This window comes from Phacochoerus africanus, chromosome 4 (genome assembly GCF_016906955.1).
Source record: "Phacochoerus africanus isolate WHEZ1 chromosome 4, ROS_Pafr_v1, whole genome shotgun sequence".
NCBI classification, from domain to species: domain Eukaryota; kingdom Metazoa; phylum Chordata; class Mammalia; order Artiodactyla; family Suidae; genus Phacochoerus; species Phacochoerus africanus.
The window spans coordinates 150,546,954-150,568,177 of NC_062547.1; the positions used below are offsets into that span (position 1 = coordinate 150,546,954).

At 40.7% G+C, this 21,224-nt stretch overlaps 1 protein-coding gene across 5 annotated transcripts in view; it reads right to left on the minus strand.

Annotated features, from left to right (window-relative positions):
* The window catches only part of CSNK1A1 (casein kinase 1 alpha 1), a 49,854-nt gene that overhangs the window by 12,882 nt on the left and 15,748 nt on the right, over positions 1-21,224 (minus strand). For 3 of the 5 annotated variants that reach the window (XM_047779028.1, XM_047779026.1, XM_047779027.1), the window contains exons 3-8: positions 14,426-14,552; positions 11,035-11,133; positions 8,500-8,583; positions 3,736-3,875; positions 2,259-2,337; positions 1,200-1,274 (exon numbers count right to left, since the gene is read on the minus strand). In XM_047779028.1, coding sequence (XP_047634984.1) covers positions 1,200-1,274; positions 2,259-2,337; positions 3,736-3,875; positions 8,500-8,583; positions 11,035-11,133; positions 14,426-14,552 — 604 coding nt within the window. The remainder of the gene's footprint in view (positions 1-1,199; positions 1,275-2,258; positions 2,338-3,735; positions 3,876-8,499; positions 8,584-11,034; positions 11,134-14,425; positions 14,553-21,224) is intronic. The other 2 variants (XM_047779031.1, XM_047779029.1) reach the window with 1 other exon arrangement.

A 21,224-nucleotide genomic window follows, 5' to 3' on the forward strand; every position in this document is an offset into this window, starting at 1 on the left:
AAGACCCCATTCTCCCCCCCGGCCCCCTTCCCTACAGACCCGGAGGAGAGCAGCCACAACGTGTGGACGGAGCCGCATAGAGCCATCACTCCTCGCTTACTCCCTCCACAAAGTCCGACTTCAACTCAAGCTGACTTCTGCCCTCTCCCTACAGTGAGGCAATGCGATGCTGTTTTCTAGTTAGTTCAGGTATGTGACTCCCAAAGACGACCGTACGGTCCTCCTTCTATGGAAGAGACACCATGAGAAGGAGGATCTGCCCCCCCTCAACTCACATGACTTTCTACGAAGACTGAGATTTTATAGAGATAAACCTGATTCAAACAGCCATTCCTACTGCTGGATGCGCCTTATTTGGGACTGCTTGGATCTGCTTGCCTTTGTTTCGCTAACTCCTTGACATACCACTTGTGGATAGCCTTTCTTCTCTGGCACTAGTTTAAGGTAGTGCAAAGATAAGAAGAGTATTTCTGCGGCATATGCAGGTTCCCAGGCCAGGGGTCCAATCGGAGCTGTTGCTGCCAGCCTACACCAGAGCTACAGCAATGCCAAATCCGAGCCACGTCTGAGACCTACACCACAGCTCATGGCAACGCCGGATCCTTAACCCTTAACCCACTGAGCAAGGCCGGGGATCCAACCTGCAACCTCATGGTTCCTAGGCAGATTCGTTTCTGCTGTGTGATGACGGGAACTCCCAAGAGCAGTATTTCTTAATTGAACTGTCTCATAAATTGCCGAGGTTCTATTGGAAGTTTCCCCGCCCTCTTATTTTTCCTTGAATTTAAAACAGTTCATAGGGCCTAAACCAGCAACATTACACGATTATTTAGAATACTCAAGTCATTCTTAAAGACACCAAGCATCAAGCAAAAGTAAATTTAAAACAGCAAGTAATTTCCCAATACGATCCTTTTTTTTTTTCCTTTTTACTGCTGCAGCTGAGGCCCACACCACAGCCGTGTCAACAGCAGCTGTGAGCTCCATCTGTGTGTGACCCATGTGGCAGCTCACGGCAATGCCACTGAGGGAGGCCAGGTATCAAACCCACATCATCTCGGAGACAATGTCGGGTCCTTAACCCACTGAGCCACGACAGGAACTTCCAACAGACAGGACCCTTGGGATTTGGGGGCTGGGAAGTTAAGTGTTCCTTTTGCTCTGGCGCCATTTACCTTAAAACCATCCTGCATGCTTACCTTACACAAAACTTCCACAGGTGTGGACATCTTCTTTTCGCTAATTTTTTCATATTTTTGCTTCTTTGTTGCAGCCTGTGGAGAGTAAGAATCAAACCACAGACACATACTCAATATTACTAAGTAGAACTTTAAGAGTTTAACACACTATACATAAAAGTAAACTTGAGATTCAAGAGAAATCATAACCTAGAATAAAAAAGAAATGAAAGGACGATACATTTCAATTTTCTTTTCCTAAACTGTTAAGACTTCACATGACCTTCTGCTTCATTAATATTTTTAGCTATCAGAAAAGAGTCTAACAGGAACATAAAAATGTATGATGAAAAAAAGCAGGTGGAGTCAAATCTGAAATGAGATTTCTTAACCCATATCCAACACAAGGGCAAACGTGTATCAGACCAACACCAAACAAACGTGCCCACCATCTACTGACACTAAGGACTGGTGTTAACTCCAAACAGACTTCCAGCGTGAAAGTATTCCCACTGGATAGAGCCACCCACACAACATGGAGCAATATGTCCAGCTCACAGATGCTCAGTAACTACACGGACCATTTTCCATGAAAGGACTAATAAAGAGTCTAAATAGCCATTATATTCTTGGACCCAGTACTTTATCATTAAAACACAAATACTCACAAAAGTAATTAATACAAACAGGTAAAATGTTAGGATAACTGAGTAAGTACTACTGGATAAACCAGTTTTACTGTACATAAAAGTATCCATTTAAACCCAATGGCAACACCTGACAATGAGAAGGTCTCTGCCTTTCTTAGCCCATGTCAAGTTCCTTCCAGGTAAAGCTACGGCTTCATCAATGGCTACCTGCTAACTGTTCCAAAGAACAACTGTTCTTTGCTACGACTGTGACATTCTATAAACTTAATTCTTACTCAAATAATCAGATTTTATTTTTCCAATTAAAGGTAAAAATAAAGTTATTCCCCTCAGAAAACATCATACTTAAAAGGGATATGAATGGTCATCTCCAAGATGTATTTTTATTCTTAAAGCAAAACAAAAAGCTGGTAATGTGCATCTGGTTTACCTTGAGTCCTTGCCATGGCAGACTGGTTCTATTAAAATACATCAAAACATATCCTAATGATTCCATGTCATCTCGGCGACTAGAAAAAAATGTAAATTTATAAGCTGGAATTATTGTGACGAATACGTGAAAGAAAGCCAGGTACACAAGAAATAAATTTTCCCAATCAAGTAGAGAGAACAGTATATATTAAAATAAAGTCCCTGGAGTTCCCACTGCAGTGCAGTGGAAAACGAATCCCACTAGTAACCATGAGGTTGTGGGTTCAATCCCTGACCTCCCTCAGTGGGTTCAGGATCCGGCAGTGCCGTAAGCTGTGGTGTAGGTGGCAGACGTGCCTCAGATCCTGTGTTGCTGTTGCTGTGGCGTAGGCCAGCAGCTGTAGTAGCTCCATATCAACCCCTAGCCTGGGAAGCATAGTATGCCACAGGTATGGCCCTAAAAAAAAAAAAAAAAGTTCCTCGGGAGTTCCCTGGTAGTCTAGTGGTTTGGATTTGGTGCTTTCATGGATGCTTTTCATCGCCTGGGTTCAATCCCTGGTCTGGGAAGTCAAGCAGAGGCTCACTTCTAAATAGAATTTTCTTACAGAATCCAAAATTATAAAATCCAATAGCATCCTGCAACTTAATTTTTAAGGAGCAAAAAGAATTTAGCTAAATAACTATCTAAATGAATAAAGGACAATTTTAAGTTTGCACAAGCTCACAAAAATTATTTAGGGATGCTGAAATAAATCATCACTTTAAAGCTAATGAAACATCTATATGGCACACACAGAGATAATGGTACATGAGTACCTGTCTTTAAGGACTGGTAATATAGTGGCCTACAGAAGATGTAAAAACCCAGGGGATTCAGATGGATTTCCTAAGCTTAAAAACTGTCTCATGAAGTTCCCTAAGCCTGGAGGCATACCACTGGTCACTTCTATGCTTAAGGAAAAAAAAAAAAAAGATACAAGATGAAAGTAGATCAAAAACTAGAACCCAAGCCAAAAAACAGAGCGCAGACATTAGGCCAATGTTTAAAACGCCTCCTGTCACTTGAGGCACGTGCGGAAGAGTGCAATGGGGTGGTCCACGGACCCCCTCTGGTTCATCAGAATTAGGTAACATGTGCCTTGTAAAAATAATCAAGTCTTCACTAAAACTCAAGTTGAATCACTAAAATATAAAACGCCTGAGATCAACATTAATAAGTCCTGTTTTGGTCTTCAGTAGCAAAAATAAGGTTGCATTTATGCTTCTAACTTTTCCATCATGCAATATTTTGTCCCCAAGAGACAACCTTCAAAGACAACAAAAAGGCCTCATTTAATTGGCTTCTCTACACTGTCTAAAGCAATAGGAAAAGGATTAGTATCTTTTAAATCTTCAGCCAAGAGATCTTCAGATAGTTTAAGAAACTAAAACATTTCAAAAACCCATTAGTGGTTTTTGCCATGGACTGGAGAAACACATTCAATTTTCAAACTTACCTCTGTTCAATACCAAGATGTGCATTGATGCTAGCGTATCGGGCAGTGCCAGTGAGATTTTTATCTTCTCTGTATGGTATGTGTTGCCTTGTCCTGTTGTCTCTGTACTTTTTGGCCAAACCAAAATCAATAAGGAATAACTTTAAGAGAAAATAAAGAGACATTAGGTTCCCAATCTTGTTCAGTTAAATTACTTCTTATTTATTAAAAGGCATCTAATCTATTTTGTTCCATTATATCAAAATAAATTATTATAAGCAGAACAGACACTGAACAAACTAACACTCCAACAAGCTTTTACTAGCCCTCATCAATAAATCAAGTTAAAAAAAAACGCAGTTAGGCGGTTGATCCTTGTCAGCTAAACAATTTCGCAGGCCCAGTTCATTATAAACTCGGGAGCCTGTCTTTGGACTCTCTCAAGGAGTGGAGAAAGAGACATGTGCCTGAGAGCAGAGTTGCTGGCAGGTGTGCTGTGGTCCACAGCGAAGCCTGACGTCCTGTCACTGCTGGTGGTAAACAAGCACGGGGTTATAGAAACTAGACAGAAGCGGTCTGGAACTCCTCCCTCTACCAGGACCGCTCTTTAGGACGCCAACAGAATGCTCATTTTCTAAAAATAAGACAACTCTGAAAATTTCATAATGACAACAAAACCAAGTTTTTATTTACAAAAAACAAGCATGCATTTCATTTTATTTCCAACTGACATTTATACATGTGATCAGGTTAAACTTCCGGAAACTATAACAAGTTGATCTAAAATCTTAAAAAAGTACTTAGTATTTATTTAAATCAAAGTGGCTTACAATTAGCAGTTCAAATGAGCTAACTAAAAAACAAACGGGTATTTTAGAACAAAATAATGTTTAGTGCTGTCTCATTTATAGAGTACACAGGGAATAAGATACCCATTTATAACGTGTATAATTTTTTTAAGTAACTCAGGTTTACTCTCCATGATTTAAACCTTTACAAGAAGAAGAAAAAAGTATCTTGGGGAGGGGGGAATGACCGAAATACATTCCTATTTACCTACCTGCTAAAGTAAAATAATCTTAACCTATAGTTTTACTTAGTCTTTATCATAAATAATAATCTTAACTTATAGTTTTACTTAGTCTTTATCATTTACTTATTCGAAGTTAATGTCTACAAAGTCTATCAGACAAAGCAGGTCTATGTGCCTTTATATTGTGTAGCCTACACTCTTCTTTCCAAGTTATTCCTAAACTGCAGTTCTTTTCCCCACTTCTGCTGCAGTTCACAGTCTGTGAGGTGCTGGCAACATGGTCACCTAGCCTATTAGGGTTTGCGTTAAAAACAAAGCAAGCTATCAGACACAACTTAGAATAGATTTACAAGGAGATCCTGCTGAATAGCATTGAGAACTTTGTCTAGATACTCATGTTGCAACAGAAGAAAGGTTGGGGGAAAAATGTAATTGTAATGTATACATGTAAGGATAACCTGACCCCCTTGCTGTACAGTGGGAAAAAAAAAAAAAAAAAAAAAAAGCAAGCTACTGATTTGGGTGAAAAAGCGGACCAAGTCCTTCTTTCAGGAAGGTGAAAAACACACCTATTTCAGGCAGGCACTGTAACCTAGTCTTAATTATCTGGGGGACTGGCAAGACAGAGGTTTGAACTTCCCAACCATGTTAGCAATGAAACACTTATTTCCGCTTGGTCTCCTCTAAGAGAAGAAGGATTAAGTGTTCAGTAACAGGCCACGGGGTAAGGAAAACTCCCTCGGATGATGACTCACTTCCTAAGTGAGTACCCTACTGGAAAAGAGGAAGAGGAAGGCTATAGACACCGAGGGAAATAAGGCACGTACTTGTTTCTTCTGATATGAAAATTGGCTCAGGCATCTTCAGTATTAAAATGACCAACAGACACTTGTGTGAAAGCAAAAGGAAAATTACGACTAGGTTCTACAGATTCACGCTGAAAAGAAAATAAAGGTAAAACAGAGAAAGACATCGGGCTTCAGAGTATTTTAAAACTCTAAGAATTAGGACTTTCCTCTAAGGATTGTTTTTCTGGGATTGCTTCCTTTAGGCTCCAAAACAGGGGAGAAAACAAAACAGGAACAACTCCGAAAAGGTTCTGCCTGACAGTTACATCCGAGTCTAAAATACACTGAATGGCTCTACTTGCAACTCAATAACCAGACACTTTGTGACAACTAAAGACGGCTTTATAAAAACTCAAGTGTTCACTGGAGATTTTCCTTCCACCACTCTAAAATGCGAAAACCTTACATATGAAGAAAACAAAAAATATACCAACACCATCTTCTTAAAAATCTCAATTTGTAACATCAAAGCAAAAAACGACAAAGCAAATAAATTTAAAAATTCCTCCTTCAATAAAAACTGAAAAAAAGTCAGGAAAAGTCAGGTCACAGCTAAATAAAGGTATACCACTTTAATAAGAGAAAACAACTGAAAGGAAAACTACTTAAACTTATTTCAAATCTCTTGAAAGTTCATTATCTTTTGGTACCGATCAAGCTTCTTTAGTAGCTCTCTATACTTGAATTTAAAAATGAATAAAAACAAATAATGGGGGCAGTTCCCGTGGTGGCTCAGAGGCTAACAAACCCAACCAGGATCCATGAGGATGCGGTTCAATCCCTGGCTTTACTCCACGGGTTAAAGATCTGGTGTTGCCTTGCTTTGAGCTGTGGTGTAAGTCAGTGACTGTGGCTCTGATTCAACCCCTAGCCTGGGAACCTCCATATACCAGGGGGGCAGCCCTAAAAAGCAAAAAAAAAAAAAAAGAGAGAGAGAAGTGTTTACATGAAACCATGTGATATCAAGGATACAAACAGCCAGAGAGACGTAAAAGTAAAGCCAAACTGCATTCACTCAGTCACAAAACAGGGCCTTTGTCTAGGTCCGCGTATGCAGAGAGAGGTCTGACCTCTTTGGTGGTCGGGCTCCCTTTCCGTGGGTTGTAACTACATGTTCTAGGTAAAATCTGCGCCCATTTTAAACAATGAAGTACACTCTTCAAAGGTATATGGAAATGAGTTAACGCTGGATGTACTGGGATTAACTCCATTCATCAGCCGGGCATTTTTTTTCAGAAATACCATCGTCACTTTTAGTTTTTGGTTTTCTCCTAACCAGGGTCAAATGTCTCTGCCCTTCCAAAAAGTCCCAAGATTACTTTTCCCCCTGACACGGCAAACCTACATAATATAAATACAGAGCATAAACAGCACTACCTTAAGGAAATTATTAAATGCCTATGTTATAAAATACAAGTAGAAAAAGGGCAGTTTATTTTCTGACAATGTACCTGACTGCCCACCATCTTCCCTTCGCCCAACCTCGATCTGGTTACCAGGGCTGGTATTTCCTCGGCTGTGGATAAAAGTAAAATGGGGAGTTCCCGTCGTGGTGCAGGCGGAAATGAATCCAACTAGTAACCACAAGGTTGCAGGTTTAATATCTGGCCTTGCTCAGTGCGTTAAGGATCCGGTGTTGCCACAGCTCGGATCTGGCATTGCTGTGCCTGTGGTGCAGGCTGGCAGCTACAGCTCAGATCCAACCCCTAGCCTGGGAACCTCCATATGCTGCAGGTGTGGCCCTAAAAAGCAAAAAAAAAAAAAAAAAAATATATATATATGTGTGTGTGTGTGTATATTTTATATATATATATATATAAATTTAAAAAAATCGAATTTCTGAAACCTTTTTTTAGTAGCAGGAGAATGTAGTTCCTGAAATAATGCTAGGCAGTATGGAGAAGAATCAAATGATTACCCAGATGATGCATGTAGTTTAATAAAGGAACTACAAAGAATGCTCCCATGACATGCAGCTTTTTTTCTTTTTTGATTACTCCTATCATACTTCCTTCTCAGTGTACACAAAACTGAATGATAAAGGATTCATACCTTCAGGAGCTTCAAAAAACTATGTATCTAAATGTTGCGACAAAAAAAAAGGATTCCCCCTTGTTTATCTGAAAATTCATACAGCAATAAAGCTACTTCTAAAAAAAGTAAAAGAAAATGAATTCTGTTGACATGTTTTAAAAACATAGAAAATTATTGGAATGTTTATCTAGCCTGCCAAACACTAAGTCATCAGGTTATGCACCTGTTTAATTTATCTTAGAGGTTACTACTGGTAAGTGCTTCAATTACGTTCTTATCATATTGTTAGAATGCAACATATTCTAGTCCCAGAACACACAACGCTCTTTGAGTGTTTTATGGCATTTGTTTGAAGCTGAGAGAATTCACAGATTGAGATACACAAATTCTAGGAAAGCTCGATCTGAGACCTGATCTATACTCACCTGAGATTCACTGGGAAGGGCTGAGGCAGAATACCATCACACAGCCCTGATGCAACTGGATTCAGATACACTTCATGCATTTAGTTCTGCAACTCCAAGTATATTTTTAAAAACTGAACAGTCTATTCCAAGTTTACCATTAGGTAAAGAATTTTAATGCTAGGCCAACATATTTCCTCATGTGGATGTTAGAGATTTAAACATAATCCTGTTTTCATTTAAGTTTTCTCTAAACTCTACCAATTTTAAGCAAAAGCCAAAACGAAGTATCTTAGTAATGTTATATGTTTGCCAAGTATGTCTGAATAATGCCAACGTAAGAGGTGCTTGAGCAAGATCTACATTCTCCAGAATTAAAACAAAACAAAAATAATCAAAATAAAACAATAAAAAAGAAAAGCACATGAATTTGGGATTGAGGTTGGAATAGGAGACAGTTTCAGACCTGGTTTAATCCTGAGAAAGATGGGTCCTGAGAAGTACTAACAGTCATGCTTCTTTTCCTCTTCCCCACTGGAGATTCTAAACACTGAACAGACAATAGAGGGTGGCAGTGCATCAAACAGTATTGCTTACATTGCAACAACGGCCGCGCAGACAGGCAACACCGAGGCATCAGAGAAAGAACAGGGTAGCCAAATGCCATCCTTCTTCCACAAGCACTGTAGCTTCTCAGTTTTCCAAATAAAATTACATGCTGAAGAGCATTTGAATTCTGGCAAATACTCAGGTTTTTAATGCCACTATATTGTGTCACTGCCTTAAACAGGGATAGCAATGGTGACATTTGGCTCTTTAATTTTGTAATAAAAAATGGGGAATTTGGATCTGCAATCTTTGGTACCACAATCTGCCCTTCCCCTAAAAAAGATTGTACAGGGGAAAAAAATCTTCAGTAAGGAAGAGGTAGAAGGCATTTAGTCACCTTAAAAATTTATTTTCATAAGCATGCAGGGCTGATTACTGGAAGAGATGAGCAAATTCACTAAGATTGGAGTGACTACTCCTAAATATCAAATTCAGAACAATTTCCCAAATAAAAAATGTGACTTAAAAAAAACAAAACAAAACTCAACCCCCCACCCCTTAAAAACAACAACAACAACAAAAAAAAAAAACAAAAAAAAAGCCCCCAAAAAAACCTCTTTCCCACAAATAGAAAACTACTGGAACAAGCTGACCAAAGAATCCAGTCTCATACAACTGGCAAATACAGAAAACACTAAAAACCAACTACATAAACAGAACGCTAGTCTAAACTGTTTAGGTACAACATTTAGAATTTGCATCTTAGGAAAAACACTGCACTTCTACCCTAGGGTCTCCCTGAACCTGAGTAACAGCAAAGCAGCTTCACAATATCCTTTTTATCTCTAAAAGAGGACACAAGCATCTAAAAAGGTTTATGTATCACCGGGCACTTTGGATTTCCTAACACAACTATGTGATTAATAAGCTATTTGTAAAGGGGGAAAAAGGCAAAGAGGTATCATTTAGGCCATCACTAAATTTAAGACAAAAACCATGTACTTTCTGCAATGTCAACATGCAGAGCACGGATCACATGGATAATGGGTCTCTAACAGGAAGAAAACGGGAAGGAAAGGGCTGGGAAATGGTCAAAAGATTAGGGTCAGACTGACAAAACTGCCCCCTAAAATTAAGACTAATAATTTTTTATTAAATTACCAGGTATTACAATAACAATTAAGGACCTGGGTGCTTCAAAGATAGAAGCTGTACAATATTTAAAAAAAAAAAAAAAAGGTGCAATTTGGGAATGGCAAGAAAGGTTATATGTAAACACCTTTTATTACTTAAAGCTCAGCTTTCAACAACAAAAAAAAATTTAAATTCCTAAAACTGGGTCAGATCAACAGTAACATCTCACGCATTAACAAGTAACACCAGATCTAATGGCAACGGCTCCAAGTTGGCATTCATACAGGCAAACGAAGGTAAACATTTATAGCTAGACCTAAAAACACCAAACATTCCCTAACAGTTTAGTAAAACAAATGGGAATGTTCCTTCCAAAAACAAAACAAAACAAAAAACACAAAAAACAAAAAGCCCCCAAGTTGTCCTGAAGTTGAGAATTTCTATCAGATCATCACATGCTTAATGCATTGCCAATATGCTGCCTGTCTGCCCGAGCTCAACATTGAATTGATAAATCAAGCAATTCACCCAGAAAACTAATCATTGCAGAAAAAATTTCAACACAATTAGATTCTAACTACAGTCATGCGTCACTATCTAAAACCCAATTTACCCCATAAGTTCAACCATTCTGAGACCCCCATTGAACACCGATTTTGTTGTGAAAGTTCATTTCACTTGCATTTTCCTTTGAAAGGGGGAGAAAGGGAGGGGAACCCGACCCAACTTGGCACGCAAGTGAGAAACTGTCAACTACTTTTGAAACAGGCCCCAAAGTTATCCTTTTGAATACACAAATCCAAGGACTGAAGAATTCTCATTATGAACCATGCTCAGTCAGCAAATGCTAACGCCATGGGGACAGATGGGTCAGTGGCTCCCATGCTGGCACAAGCTCATATATTACAAAAACCCACACTTCGGAGACAAAAGTCAAAATTTGATTTTTATCATTCAGGAAGAAAGGTATACGGGTTTGTTCGGGGATTTTTTTGCTTTGCTATTTGAATAAGTGAAAAATAGGTAAAACTGTAACATAGAGGATTATATTTCATTACAAAGCCCTTGGAATTTTATATTTCCATATAGATTAACTAACCTTGGTTGGTAAGTTGGAGAGAATTTATTTCAAGTTACTAAGTTAATAAGAGTGTTTCAAGTTGCTCATAAGTTAATAGATTATCCGTCTAGTACAATTTAAAGCAATTACCCATAGCAAATTCAGCTTACTGTGACTTTTTAAAGATTCAAAGTTCACCAAAGCAATTCCTTAAGTAGTTTACTCTTTGTTCTTTCATGCAAAGAACATGTGACTAACCTTATTACAGTGACGCCCAATACCCATTAGGAAGTTATCTGGTTTAATGTCTCTGTGTATAAAGTTCTTTGTATGCACATATTCAATTCTACTGATCATCTGGAAAAAAGGGGGGAGAGATAATTGAGTTGAGTGATTTGAATTAAGCAACATGTTATTTCTTAATTATCTCAATACATCAATTATTTTCCAAGATCACAAGTATACTTTAAAAACTTTAGAGTTCACAAAGACAGTGCTAGACAAAATTAAACAGAAAGGGCAGCCAGGCTCTTTGTTTACCTCTAGGTTGATGGATGTCAGAGCAGAAACCTGCAGTGTCCTTTGGACTTATTCTTTTAATATTAATGATTATAAACACGACAGTTATCTAACTTGAAAGACGGTTTAATTTTTAAATTACAAAAGTAATAAATTTAGAATTGTTTCTGTTGTTAAAAGCCAAATCTATGCCCCCCAAGGTACCTGTGTGAAAACAGCTTGTTATTATCCAGGTCTAGTTCCATGCTCACTCGCTCGCGCGCACGCGCGCGCGCGCGCGCGCGCACACACACACACACACACACACACACACACACACACACACACACACACACATGCTCATGTGCGCTTGGGTGGAGAGGGACTGAGTGACTGACTGCCCTAGGTCTCCTCTCCTGCACACTTTTGGATTCTCCCATGCTTTTTCTCTGTACTTATGCAATCATATCCCCAAACTGAGTAATAAACATGCCATTCTAGCAAGCTTTTCTTAATTTCTTGGAAATTCTGCCAAGTCAAGTGGTATGGTCTTAGTGTTCTTCTTAATGGCTACAAATACTCTATGATAGACGGAAGCATTCCCCAATTACCCCCTAACTGACAGTAGTCCCATTATTTCCAGCATGTTCCCACAATAAACAATAACACTATTAATACACTTAAATATATCCTACCAGTGCTTTTCCTTCTATGGGCTATAACTCCCATGATTACAGGAGGAGTTCCTGGGTTGAAGGGTACATATACTTTTTCTTCCCTGTGGCCATGTGCAGCAGCTTCATGTGGGACCTGGGCTTTATTTACGTAGGATCTCAGTTCCCAGACCACAGTTTGAAGCCAGGCCATAGCAGTGAAAGCAACAAATCCTAACCACCAGACCACCAGGGAACTCCCTATACTTTTCATTCTGATAAATGCTATCAGATTGCTCTTCAAAATAGGCTGCAACAATTCATTTTTCTAGCAGTACTGTTTTTTTCCTACCAGCAAAGTTATTTTAGTTCTACCTTCTGCCTATGTGACACATATTAATCTCACTGCTATTTCCTGATAGCTCCAAACCTGCTCATTTTACTGACTCTTTGGATTTAGTACTATTCCTTGAACTGCCAATCTACACTCTGATTTTCTTAAGAGTGCTTGGCAGGAGTTCCCATTGTGTCTCAGCGGGTTAAGGAACCAACACTGTCTTTGTGAGGACGTGCGTTTGTCGATTCCTGGTCTCCTTCATTGAGTTTAAGGACCTGGCGTTGCCACAAGCTGCGTCATAGGTCGTAGATGTGGCTTGGAAAAAAAAGAATGCTTTGCATACAAGAATCTTTTATCAGTCATTTGTTATATAAATGGGTTTAGATTTCAAAAAATTTGTCTTTTAATTAAGGCATCTCCTCCATAATAGTTCATTTTGTTTTGTTTTTGATTTTTAGGGCTACACCTGCAGCCTACAGAAGTTCCCAGGCTAGGGGTAGAATCTGAGTCTTAGCCTCCGGCTTATACCACAGCCGCAGCAACTCAGGATCCCAGCTGTGTCTGTGACCTACACCACAGCTCAAGGCAATGCTAAATCCCCAACCCAACTAGCAGGGCCAGGGATCAAACCTGCATCCTCATGGATACCTGTCAGTCCCCACTGCGCCACAACGGGAACTTCTGTAATAGTTTTAATTCTCAAATTATCAAATATGCCTACCTCTTCTATAAAATACAAATTGTATTTGAAAATGTTTCCCATCTCCAAAGGCTGCCAACATTATCTTGCTACCAATATATTGCTGCTCTTCTCAGTAGTACGTATCAGGATTCTACTTTGTGTCTGTCTCCAGACCTTTTAGCCCCGTGGCTATGGAGATTCTCAATCTTACTTCTCTATCAGGGCGAGTGTCTTTGGAAGTCAAACTGTAATCGCTGGCTTAAACTATTTATACTCTCAGGGAAGTAGAGGCATACAAAGCTCAAACACCACCCTTCAGGTACAGAGCAACTCGTGTATCAAAAACTAAAACAAGGAGCTCCCGCCGTGGCACAGCAGAAACGAATGCGACCAGGAACCATGAGGTTTCGGGTTTGATCCCTGGCCTCGCTCAGTGGGTTAAGGACCTGGGATTGCCATGAGCTGTGGTGTAGGTCGCAGATGCGGCTTGGATCCCACATTGCTGTGGCTCTTGTGTAGGCTGGAGGCTACAGCTCTGATTAGGCCCCTAGCCTGGGAACCACCATATGCCACAGCAAAACAAAAACAAAACAAAACAAAAAAAAAAAAAACAACCAAAACCCAAAAACAACCCCAAAACAAAACATTTGGCTCACTTTCTGCACGTATTTGTCCTAGCTAAGCAATACCCAGCATGAAATGGTGGTCATTAACTCAAGGGGGAAAGGCGGGCAAAGTCTAAGTGGCGGCACAGACTGCAGCCCACTTCCAATGTGCCGTCGTCACCTGCTCTACAGAGCAAGACTTAGCTGTGTTCTCCTTCGGCAAATAAACGCTTCCCCACAACCCTCTGCCCTGGATTACATCCTTTCTCTGAGGTTACTAGTGTATTTAATAGAGATTTCTATGACAGAAACTTTCATTTTTCTCCACTAAACTCTATGTTCCCCGGTTTTGCTTAAATGTTACCAATGGCTGAAAACCCTTTACTTCAAGAAGCGTCTACTTGGCCCTTAAGCTACTTTAGTGTCTTCTTTTCCTTAAAAAATACGCCTTTCATAAGGGTTCCACATGTAATACATACCACTAACTTAACCAAAATTTCAACATAGACATATTTATCTATGTACTCCAAATCCTTTCTTCAAAAAAAATCCTACAAGGAAACCTGTTACATTCGACACTAGAACAATCTAGCTGGTGGGAGAAGCTCGAAAGCTCCCAGACGAGAGGTGAGAACTAAACTAGCGCCATCTGTTTTTGTCCGCTAACCACAGGAGAACACCTACAAGTCCTATCAGAGTAACACACCCGAACGACCATACCTTATGATAGATTTGTTTTTCTTTTGCTGATCTAAAGGTCAAATAGAGATACACGGGATTATAATATTCTGGTTTATACACATTTAAATTAGAGTTATGAGGTGTTAAAGCAGTAGTATTCCTCAGTTTTTAGTCTCATAAAAATTTCACATACCTGGTCGGCTAACATGAGTACAGTTTTCATTGTGAACCTTCTGGAACAGAAGTTGAAGAGGTCTTCGAGGCTGGGTCCGAGCAGGTCCATCACGAGCACATTGTAGTCTTTTTCCTGACCATACCACCTAACAAAACAAAGGGGAAGAAAAAGGGAAGGCATTATAAAAAGCTGATTGTTGGCAGCTTCTGTTCCGTCTAAAGCCACCCCACTGACCAATTAAGTTGGGACTTGGCAACACCCTCTATGCAAGTCTCTACGCATCCTACTGACCCCACTGACCTTGGGCAAGCTCCTCAACTCAGCTGGTCTTGCTTTTTAATTTAAGAAATGAAGGCGGTTTTATCATCCATTCCAAAACATTTCAGAAAACAGATTCCTCTTTATTGTAACCCTTGTCCCATTTCCTACCATTAATAAGGAGCTGCATTTTTGCTTAGTTTCAGACTATAGAAAACAACCAATATTATCACAAAGATGACATTTGCTTTTAGCTGGAAGAACATCATGCTGTAGTCGTCCCATCGTGTGTTACTGTGGATAAATACACAGTCTGTCCCCGTAACTCTAGGAATATCAACTGCTAGCTTCAGAGACTCCAAGGACACGGGATCTGCAATAAATGCTTTTGGGTTTCATCACGCCTCTAAATCTGCTACCGCTGATCTCCTAAAAATGAGCACTACTGGGAGTTCCTTTTGTGGTTCGGGGGTTAAGGACCTAACAATGTCTCCATGAGGATGTGCGTTTGATCCCTGGCCTTGCTCGGTGGGTTAAGGATCCTGTGCTGCCATGGCTGTGGCTTAAGTCTCAGCTGCAGCTCCGATTCAACCCTTACCCTGGGAAGGTCCACATGCCACAGGTGCAACCTTAATTAAAAAAAAAATTAAAAAATACCAGTGGGGTTTGTAACCCACTGAACCACGACGGGAACTCCAGTACAACCATTTTTATTTCAAACTTATCTAGATTAAGAATTCTGCTTGAAAATAGACTACTGTTTAAAATGTAAAAAAAAAAAAAAAAAAAAACCACACCCAAAATTTAAAAAGTAAGTTATTTTAAAGCTAGACTGGAGTAATTTCTTTGTTAACTCCAAGAACTGATACTAGGGATTAACCTTCTGAACAGTTTTAAAAATATTCAGGAGTTCCCATGCTGGCTGAGTGGGTTATGAACCCAACCAGCATCCATGAGGACGCGGGTTCAATCCCTGGCCTTGCTCAGTGGGTTAAGGATCTAGCCTTGCCGTGAGCTGTGGTGTAGGTCACAGAGGCAGCTTGGATCCTGCATTGCTGTGGCTGTGGTGCAGGCCAGTAGCTACAGCTCTGACTTGAACCCTACCCTGGGAACCTCCATATGCCACAGGTGCGGCCCTAAAAAGACAAAAGACAAGGAAGAAGAAGAAGAAGAAAAAACAACCCAAAAAACTATTTCTGAATTCATCTAATTCTCCCTTGTTCCCCGGGAGAATCAAACCCATGCAGAGATCAAACCCATGCCATATCAGTGACCCGAGCTACTGTAGTGACACCAGCTCCTTAACCCACTGTGCCAAGGAAACGCCCCATGCTTTCTCTTTTGCCTCTGGCTTTTGGTTAATTTCCCTCTCTACTTTAGTTCTTACTGGATTTGGTGTTCTTTTTTTTTTTTTTGGATTTGGCGATCTTATATAGGATCATTTATTTTTCTGTAAAACCTAGATAAACTAGACTTATATTAAAAATCTGTCATAATTCTTATTATTGGATGTTTGCAATGGCAAGTTCCTGGTAGTTTCCTAGCAGATTTGCCTCTGCAGTTAGGAAAGAAGAGAAAAGGGAAGGAAAACAAAAGAGCAATGAGGAAAGGAGAACATCATCTATTCATTTATTCATCATTTATCTTTTTTTTTTTTTTCTCTTTTTGCTATTTCTTTGGGCTGCTCCCGCAGCATATGGAGGTTCCCAGGCTAGGGGTCGAATCGGAGCTATAGTCACCGGCCTATGCCAGAGCCACAGCAACACAGGATCTGAGCCGCGTCTGCAACCTACACCACAGTTCATGGCAACGCCGGATCCTTAACCCACTGAGCAAGGGCAGGGACCGAACCCGCAACCTCATGGTTCCTAGTCGGATTCATTAACCACTGACTCCCATCATTTATCTTTTAATATTGTTATATGTTATGTCTCACCCATCTTTTCCCACCTTGAACTCCACCCCATCCCCAAAAACCCCCCACAGGGAGCCTTTCTTCTCAAACAAATGCTTGAATGAATGTGAAAGGTTCTGAATTCCGATATGGAAGATAAAGGATTGAAAATGGAGGAGAGTTCCGATCGTGGCTCAGTGGTTAACAAACCCCACTAGTATCCATGAGGACACAGGTTTGATCCCTGGCCTTGCTCAGTGGGTTGAGGATGTGGGTCACAGATGTGGCTCGGATCCAGCACTGCTGTGGCTGTGATGCAGGCCAGCGGCTGCAGTTCAGATTCAACCCCTAGCCGGGAACCTCCATATGGCATGGGTGCGGCCCTAAAAAGACAAAAGAAAAAAAAGAAAAAGAAAATGGAAATTTATAGCAGCTCGGAACACAGTTTTTTAGCACAATAAGGACAGATCAACTCTGCTGTTGGCGCACTGGCATTTTGTTGCTTTTCTTAGGCTAGTGGGCACAATCAGGCTACCTTTTCCCTGCAAAATGTGAAAATGAATTTATTTTTGGCATGTTTGATGAGTTACTCGTTTATCATGTCTGTGAAGTCATTCTCGAACAGCTGAAGTAAAAGTATACAAAACCTTGGAGTTCCCGTCGTGGCTCAGTGGTTAACGAATCCGACTAGGAACCATGAGGTTGCGTGTTTGATCCCTGGCCTGGCTCTGTGGGTTAAGGATCCGGCATTGCTGTGGCTGTGGGGTAGGCTTAGCAGCAGCAGCTCCAATTTGACCCCTAGCCTGGGAACCTCCATATGCCTTGGGAGCGGCCCTAGAAAAGGCAAAAAGACAAAAAAAAAAAAAAAGCATACAAAACCTAGTCCCTTGATGATCTAACATTCATCTGCAACCTACACCACAGTTCACGGCAACACAGGATCCTTAACCTACTGAGAGAGGCCAGGGATGGAACCCATGTCCTCATGAATGCTAGTTGGGTTCGTTGTTAACAGAGCCACAACAGGAACTCTCAGAAACACAGTTTAAAACAACACCCATCAAGTTATTGGGCATCTTTTTTACTTGTATAAGTATATGAGGTTAAGACATGTATTTAAGTACTTCTGCTTAGAGATTAGTATAACTCCTTAAACGCAAGCGACAGGTGTTTCTACCTTTCATGCTTCCTTTCAATCTCAAGGAATATGTAACGTAGTTCTCCACAGCTAACATTCACGCCCTTCCCACCTGTGTGACCACCCAGACACTACTACGCACAGATTAGGAGCTACCAACAATTTCCTCCTCATCCAAGTCCTATTTACTCAGATGCTACCTTCACCTCCACCTCTATTCTGAAAGCTTCCAAATTCTCTATTTTCACTTGCCCACATCCTAATATCCAGATGCAAAAGAAACATTCCTTAAGCAGCCTCACCTACACTGGTCTTCCATTTCCCAGAACTCCCACAGCCACTGATTACAGCTTGTATCTAAGATTTAACCCCCTGATTCAGGCACTGTTACTTTAGTGTTTCTCACTCTACTCCTGTTAAGGCTTAGAGAACCTAGGTGATGAGTAAGCACTAATCTCTCTGAGGCATCTAAGTTTACAGATAATCTGAAACAAACTAACATGAAAACTTTACTCCTGGAGTTCCCATCGTGGCTCAGTGGTTAACAAATCCGACTAGGAACCATGAGGTTGTGGGTTCGCTCTCTGGCCTCGCTCAGTGGGTTAAGGATCCAGTGTTGCCGTGAGCTGTGGTGTAGGTCAAAGACACAGCATAGGCCAGTGGCTGTAGCTCCGATTCAATCCCTAGCCTGGGAACCTCCATATGCCGCAGGAGCGGCCCTAGAAATGGCAAAAAGACAAAAAAAAAAAAAAAGTGGTTTAAGGTCTGAAGAAGATGCTAAGGAAAGGTAAGGTCCATCTCTGCTCTCATTTCCTTTCCTATAAACCCAAACAGAGACTATTTCTAGTTAAAAAATTAGGGGAGTTCCCGTTGTGGCTCAGTGGGTTATGAACCTGAGTAGTACCCATGAGAATGTAGGTTCGATCCCTGGTCTCACTCAGTGGGTTAACAATCCGGCACTGCCATGAGCTGTGGTATAGGTTGCAGTCCTGACTCAAATCTGGCGTGGCCTGTGGCAGCTGCAATTCCGATTAGACCCGTAACCTGGGAACTTCCATACATGTAGCCCTAATTTAAAGCAAGCAAGCAAGCAAGCAATGGAGTTCCACTGTGGCACAGCAGAAACGAATCTGACTAGGAAGCTGGAAGAAGGATATTCTGATGGGGACAGCAGGTGTGCCAAGCAGAGGAAGGAACAGACTATCGGCCCGTGTAACAGGGAGAGTCAAAGTGGTTGAGAGTTCGGGGCTGTATTATATAGACTCTTGAATGCCAGACTAAAGTGCTTTAAATTCTATAAATAACCAGGGAAATATCAGTAGAGTATAGCTGGGACATAATAAAATTAAATCAGTATAAGAGCCTTGAAAAACAAAAAGTTGGCCATATATCTTTCTATCTTGGAGTTCCTGCTGTGGCGAAGCAGTAACGAACCCGACTAGCATCCACGAGGATGTTGGCTGGATCCCTGGCCTTGCTCAGTAGGTTCAAGATCCAGCACTGCCGTGAGCTGCGGTGTAGGTTGCAGGTTTGGCTCGGATCCCCAGTTGCTGTGGCTGTGGTGTAGGCCGGCAGCTACAGCTCCGATTCGACCCCTGGCCTGGGAACTTCCATATGCTGCAAATGCGGCCCTGAAAAGAAAATGCTTCCATCTTTAGATTATTGTCAGAGTCCTCAGTGAACAACTAAAAAGTCTAAGCACTTGAATCCATGCACTAATAAACCTGTTTTCATACCATCCACATTCTCAAGACACTGTATCACAAACTTAGTCTCTTGCCAACTCATCATCATCCAACGTTTATACTCCTTTTCATGCGGGAAGAAATTAAGGATTTGGTCTAATATAATCTTGCTTAAGTCTAAGAGCTATTAGCTCTAATTCTCCCTTTAGGGTTCATTGCTAGCAGTTCCAGTCACCCTACTCTTTTGTCTGAATTTCTTTTCATGTTCCTATACATTAACATTTATGTATGCTATCTGTAACAATACTGTCTTTTATTATATTCTAAGTTCTCTCGTGGCACAATAGGTTAAGGATCTGGTGTTGCCACTGCAGTGGCCTGGGTCTCTGATATGGCTCAGGTTCAAGCCCTGGCCTGGTTAACTTCCACGTCTGCTAGTGCAGCCAAAAAAACCCCGAACAAACCCACAACAAGCTATAGCTCTTTTCCCCACCCTTCAGCAGCACTCAAAACACCATGGACCAAAAAAATTACCTACAGGTAACTGCTTATCTGTTCCCGTATCTTCCTTCCCTCTTGCTTCTCATTATGCCATGCCGGCTTCATTTCCTTTTTTGCTTTGTTTTTGGTGTGGGTGCACTGAGGTTAACAGTTTCTTTCCAAGAGTCCAGAAGGTGGCTCCCCACTCCCCCTCCTGAGACCAGACTCCTCCCTCCACGGCACAGCTCCTCTACCCTCGACTTAAATTCCTGAGTCTCGAAAGTTACAGTCTCCCCAGTACTGGATTTATTTTACTTGTTGAATACTTCTGGAAGCTGGAGGCATCTACGAACTCGAGTCTTAAGCCAGTGTAACCCCTTTAACCCAGAGTTGTTAGTACGTATTAAGCTCCATTTAATTAATGGTATTCATCACGAAGACAGACCCATAAGGCACAGGTTTGACTGCATTTTGATCCATGGTGACTCTTCGCCCCTGGGAAGAATTAGAGACAGTACTAGACGTGGGTCACCTCCTCATTTCCACGAATTCTTAGCATACAAGATTACTGTTCAACTCTGATTCTCCTCAACTGCTCTGCCCACATCTGCTGCTGAGACCTGTGGCGGTTCTGGCCTTCATTTCACTTTGAATCTAAGACCCTAGGGCTGAATGCTCTTAAACCTCCTTCCTCCTGCTGCCAACAACTTAGGACCACTGAGTCACTTCCTTTTCTTGCAATTTCACATTGAAAATACGTTCGTATTTTATAAGGTCAGCAACACAAGTTTTTCATTCATAATCCTTTGGATTTACAATTTGTAGAAATATCTCTGAAATGGGTTTGGATCCAGAGTACTTTCACTTGGGAGGGACACTCGATACTGCTTTCTGGCTACTGTATGGAACTAGAAAATCAGGTTTAATAAAGAAACACTCAATTTTCTGGAGAATAAAAGCAAGTAGACAACTAAAACCAGAAACACAAATATCTAGTGACAATTTCCCCATATGTTGAAAATGGATTGAGTCACTATGGAGGAAAAGAACCACAGTTTTAGCTGTGGGTATGGTGATCAGAGCAACAACTGTGATAATGTGAAGACTGCAAAAAATTTTAGATACTAACTCAATCTATTACTTCACTGAACCTTTCCCAGAACTGCTTAAACCTTTTTTAACTGGCTGATTTTCCCACCATTACAATCTCACATCCCTGGGGAGGGCATTAACAAGCATGGACGCAATTTAAAATTGAACAAGACTAGAAAAGGAAAAATAAATATTGAAAAGCTACCAATTGAGATTCATTTATTAATAAAATACATACATTTTATTTAGCTCAATGACCAAGAACTTATC